Source organism: Oryzias melastigma, linkage group LG12 (genome assembly GCF_002922805.2).
Source record: "Oryzias melastigma strain HK-1 linkage group LG12, ASM292280v2, whole genome shotgun sequence".
NCBI classification, from domain to species: Eukaryota; Metazoa; Chordata; class Actinopteri; order Beloniformes; family Adrianichthyidae; genus Oryzias; species Oryzias melastigma.
This window is the reverse complement of record NC_050523.1, coordinates 4,443,233-4,448,500: the sequence shown is the minus strand read 5'-3', so window position 1 is coordinate 4,448,500 and position 5,268 is coordinate 4,443,233. Positions and strand designations below refer to the sequence as shown.

Sequence of the window (5,268 nt, the reverse complement as noted above, 5' to 3'; positions counted from 1 at the left end):
AATTCTTCCATGAAAAAATTACAAGGAAGCAGAAAAATGATCAGAATAGGAAAAATCAAAAACAAACAAAACAAAGAACAAAAGGAAACCGGCACAAGTAAAACATCAAAAAAACCGGCACAAGTAAACCATCAAAAATTCAACACCTGTTGACAGAGCACAAAACATTTTTGAAAGCCCAAATTTTAATAAATTTTTGAGCGAGTGAGTGAGTGAAAGAAAAGGCTCCAAATTCACACTTTCCATCCAGAATTCCGTCTCACGTTGGACGTTTATCTCCCATCGTCCAGCTAGATTTCATTATAGATGTAAGAGCTCGTGCGCGGAGCGTGAGAACTGCAGGAATGGTGATGCAAACTTCAGCACTGTCAGAGTACTGTAACAGCAGAGAAGGCTGTGAAAAAAAAAGAAGGAAGGAAGGTCTGTGGCTGCTGACAGGCCGACTTCTGGGAGGAAAATTTGTTCGTGTTAGCAGCTTCTCATTAGCAGCGTGAGCTCCCACCTCTGTAACACCCTCTGAACGCTGTGCCAGCACAGTATTTGTGTAGGTGTTGGAGGATTTTGGTTATTTAGAGACGGGATGATCTCTGTTTGTGCTTTAGAGGAGAAGTCAATAATCAAGTGCTTACAGACGCAAAGACTCTCAGATGTGTGCAATCAGCTCCAAGAAAGGAAGGAGTTAAGCAAGAAGGCACGGCAGAAACTCTCCCAACAGGAAATTTGACTGGGAATGAGGTTCAAATCCAAACATCTGGAACAGAAAAGGATTTCACCGTTTTGTTTTTTGGGTTTCAACCCAGCCGAGCACACCGGGAAGCATGTAATAGCAATGTCTCCATCTTCTTAAGCTGATTTCTGTAATTATTTCTCTGAACATCATCATGCAGACGAGAGGAGGAGGAGGAGGGGAGGGACAGAGGGGAGAAGAGGAGTAGCGCTTCCGTAATGAAACACTGCCCTCAGTTGGAGGCGCGAGACAACAGCAGAAAGGCTTTTTCTTCTTTCGCTGCAACACTGATAGATTTTTTTTGTTGACCTTCTTGTCCTGAAAGTGTTTTGTTCCGAGAACATTTTTCAATCAAAATACAAACAATACTCAAGGTAAAAGTGTCCTTGAGGTCATTACCGGCGCTCGCAAACCCGGTTTCAGGATCAGAAATGTGCTCATCCAGCTGAGGTTTCTGTCTCTCCTCTGATAAAGACGCTTCATTTAGCAAAAAGTGAGATTTTTATGGAATCTAGATTATGAAAAGTAACAAATAAAAGACCTACCTTTGTTTAGTGACAAGGTAAAACTTGTAGTGTAGTAAAAATGTACAGAAGAACACCAGGTTAAAGAAATTCAATCAAATCATACAAAGAACTGTGACTCTAGCGTGGACTGACGGTGGATTTGAACCTCCACCTGCAGAATGATCTGTTTGTGCATTTTATAGCTCCAATATGGAAGTTTTTCTGTTCCAACAGATTCTATTTTTTTTTAAAACATAAAAATTTTATGCTCCAAAATATGATTTTATACCTTAGATATTTCAGGGTTTTTAATTTCAAGACTCAACATTTCAGTGGTCAAGAAATTTGATGGGAAAAAAAGAAAATTTGGAAAATATTTATTTTTATTATTTATTATCTAATTGTGATCTATTTAACTGATTTAATTAAATAAAATGGACTAAAAAGTGTGACCGTTTGGGATAAAAAAAAGACAGAATTTCTTATCAGTATGGGGATCTAAAACAGGTTTTACATGTGAAAAATAACCAATAATGGATTTTTTTTATATATATATTTTGTGTAAAATTACAGGTTTTTGCTCCACGAAAGGATTTGGTTAAACTTTATTCAAACTAATTCCCCATAAGATTTATAGAAAAAAAAACTGTTTTTTACAAAGCAAAAGCACCAAAATCGGATCTTTATGATTTCCCCCTGCCACATACCCAAAAACTTTTCAAAACTTTTACATAATATCTATTGAAAATATTTTTTGACAAAATAAAATAGCCCTTTCCAAAAAACATGACATCACAGCAAGAGAAACTGTAAAAATTGAAAAGTGAAAATTAATGAATTTTAAAAATGAGTACCTTCTACAGCGTCAAACTTCTCCTGTAAGGATTTCAATCTATCGCCTCCCAACTAATCGAGCATCATTAGGAAGCCACTTGGAAAAAATGTGTTAAAAATAAAGTTTGTACATTTTGAATGATGAGCTCGCAAAAGTTACAAGAATATTGTGAAAATCAAATCTCTAGATCAAGCTGAACAGAATGATATATTATACGGTATGAACGTTTTAGGAATGTGGGCATAGTTAAAAAAAAAGTCTCCGTTGCCAAGGAAATCCAAAAATTTACTTTTGCAGATTCTTCTAAAAATTACATAGACTTGTTCGTCACCCCGAGGCAACCAAAATCTAAAATGGTTGCTATGGAGAAAAAACCAATACAAAGCCACCATTTTGAAAAAAGTGTTTTTTTGTGAATTTATTACGGCCCAGAGGGTGGGGGTGGGCCATACGGTACTTATTTTTTTTATTTTTATTTTTTTATTAAAATCAAAGTATTTATGGGATTTGTGTTTCTCTCAATGCTAATCACTTGTTATTGGTTTGTACTGCAAAAATGCAACACCTTACCATGATGCTACTACTACTTATCGTTTTAAAGATTGGAGACCGAGCAGAAAGGATTTTATCTAAATGTATTTATTACAACAACCAAAAAAACTTCAAAAACATAAATAAATTCTCAAAATAAAAGGTAGATCTTGCAAGCTGAAAGTGCTCATTAATGACAGGAGAGCCTACAGAAGTGTTTGCAAAAAAAAGTATCAAATAATGATCCTGAAATAACTTTAGTTAAAGAAAGTACAAGAAACTAAAGTGAGTTAATTAATGCACAAAGCAGATTTTAACCTGCAAAAACTGCCACTTTAAATGGCACTAGATAATTAGCTGGAGTCCACAGTTGTTGTAAAAAAAATGAAAAAAATGGGTTGCTATGGATACCACAACCGCTGCTAAGACTGCTGGGAGAAATGCCCATGTAGCTAAATAAATGTTTCTGAATATTTTTGGGGGAGAAAACGCAAAATTTACTAAATATGATGAAGAATTTCTCTTAATTTAAAGCTTATAGGTAAAAATTGTTGTTGGATTTTAAAAAAAGGACATTTTTTTTTTATTTTTCCATCATTTTATATGTGCATTACACTAATATTTCCAAAACCACGAAGTGAGTAAAACGAGCTCCTGAAGGAGCTACATGTTTCGATGGAAGAATAGTTGAAAAAGCTGAAATCGAGCTGCAGGTTTGCAAATGTATTGATGCATTTCTACCCAAAAAAGCTGCAAAAAAATACATAAAATACGCTGTAGACGATTTAGTGCGAGAAGATGTTGAGGAAGACTCCCCCACACATCCACAGACAAAGAACCGCTCCCTGCATGAAGGTTCTGATCTTATTTTCACACATTCAGCTGATTATGAAGCTCGCAGCGTTTACGGAGCTCTCCGATTGCCTGAGAGGAGCCATTTATTTTTAAAATGAGTGGTTTCTTTCAGACGTTTCGATCAGTCAGCCGTGGCATCGGGTCAGACAGACGATTCCCATCATTCTCTCCGCTCGGGCTATTAGTGGAAGCAGCTGTGGCACCTGTTCTGCTAAAATGCTCTTTATTTCTGTCAGATTATCCAAGTTTAAATGAAGTCAGCGGGAGTTCCCGGCTCCACGGCTCATCATGAATAAGTCGAGGGATAATGTCACTTCACTCCATTTCACTGACTGAATGTCAGGATGACAGTGTCTGCTGTTCATTTATTTTCTCTTTTGTTGTCTTTTCACTTTTGAACATTTTAAATACCTCATATAATTACCCCTAACGGTGAGATTCTGCTTGCAATGGCTGTGCTTTTCTTTGTGTTGTTCAAAAATGGTTCTTTCTGCCCCTCAGGAACCTGTGCTACTTTGCATGTCAGGAGAGCCCGTCCTCTGTGATCCTGAGCCTGTGGGAAGCCCAGCACCAGGACTCCGGAGACCTGGACTCTCTGGCCAGTGCCCTAGAGGAAATCGGGAAGGTCCAGTCCCCCAAAGGGACCGGCACTGCCGGCTGCAACGACAAAGATTCTGAATTCACAAAACCCGGGTAGGGAGGTTCAAGGGGGAGGAAACACACGATGAACCTTTACTGCATGAACAATGAGGATCAGGTGGACCGGCTACCCCGTGGAGAGGAGGAGGAGGCGTTTCAAAGCAGCACCTGTGCTGAACCAAGGGGTCCACAGTAATGCAGTGAAGTCAAAAACGACCCAGAGACATCACCGCGGGGGTCCCGAGAGACCACAACACATTTTAGGAAAGAGATCTCAGTAAAGCCATGTGAAATGAGAAAGTGCACTCTTCAAAAATCAGTCAACCTGAGATGAGCAACACATGAAATGTCACATTGCATTCAGTTTGAGTTGAAAATTAGAAATTCTTTGACAAATTGCAACAAAAAAGCTTTTTTGCAGCATTTACAGGTATCTATACTACCTTAAATCCTTGATTTAGAGTTCCTTCAATTATTTAAAGTTCACTCATTTCATTCTCTTAAGCCAGGGGTGCCCACATGTTTTCAGTACACGAGCTACTCCAAAACATCTAAATATATAAATATCCATATATAAGTACAATAAAATCATAAAAGCAGCAAATTTGGCTGCGCAGCTGCATTGTTAATCAGCAAAATGTGCTGTAGGTAGCAAACGCGTCAAGATCGGTTCGGAGGCTTGTAAGATCGCAATTGGTCGGGACCATTGGACCGCCATCCAGGACCGTACCTGGGCTGCATGGCGCCCTGGGCATGACGGGATTTTTGTTCTCCTTTTGTTGTTCTTCTTTTTCTTCAACACAGCTCCCTCTGTAACTTAATTAAAATGTTTGTAAAATTGTACCAAAATTCAATTAGAAGTATCACAATTGAAAACTAAAATGCATAAACAGAAATGCCTTTTCATTTTCATAATGTAACTACATTACTTGTCTCTTAAATAAAATGAAAAAGCAATTCTCTGAAGAGAAGAAAAGAAAAAGCTTTTCCTGCTGTTTCATTTCATTTAAGAGACAAGTATTACGGGTACTTTGTGAAAATGAAAAAGCATTTCTGGTATTTACTTGTATTTTGAATTATGAGTCACAAACGCTTCCATATGATGCATCCCCATCATGCGGTGGTGGTCGTGACTGTAGTATTACATGCTTGAATACACACTTATCATGAAAATC

General features: G+C 37.8%; 1 protein-coding gene across 2 annotated transcripts in view; it reads left to right on the top strand.

Annotated features, from left to right (window-relative positions):
- Window positions 1-4,990, top strand: part of LOC112163497 (netrin receptor UNC5D) — a 79,697-nt gene extending 74,707 nt beyond the window's left edge. Inside the window, exons 16-17 of one of the 2 annotated variants that reach the window (XM_024299923.2) lie at window positions 3,956-4,070; window positions 4,620-4,697. In XM_024299923.2, coding sequence (XP_024155691.1) covers window positions 3,956-4,070; window positions 4,620-4,670 — 166 coding nt within the window. In that variant the 3' untranslated portion in view covers window positions 4,671-4,697. Of the gene's footprint in view, window positions 1-3,955 lie in introns of both variants that reach the window. The other variant, XM_036214516.1, reaches the window with a different exon arrangement.
- Window positions 4,991-5,268: the final 278 nt, after the last annotated feature.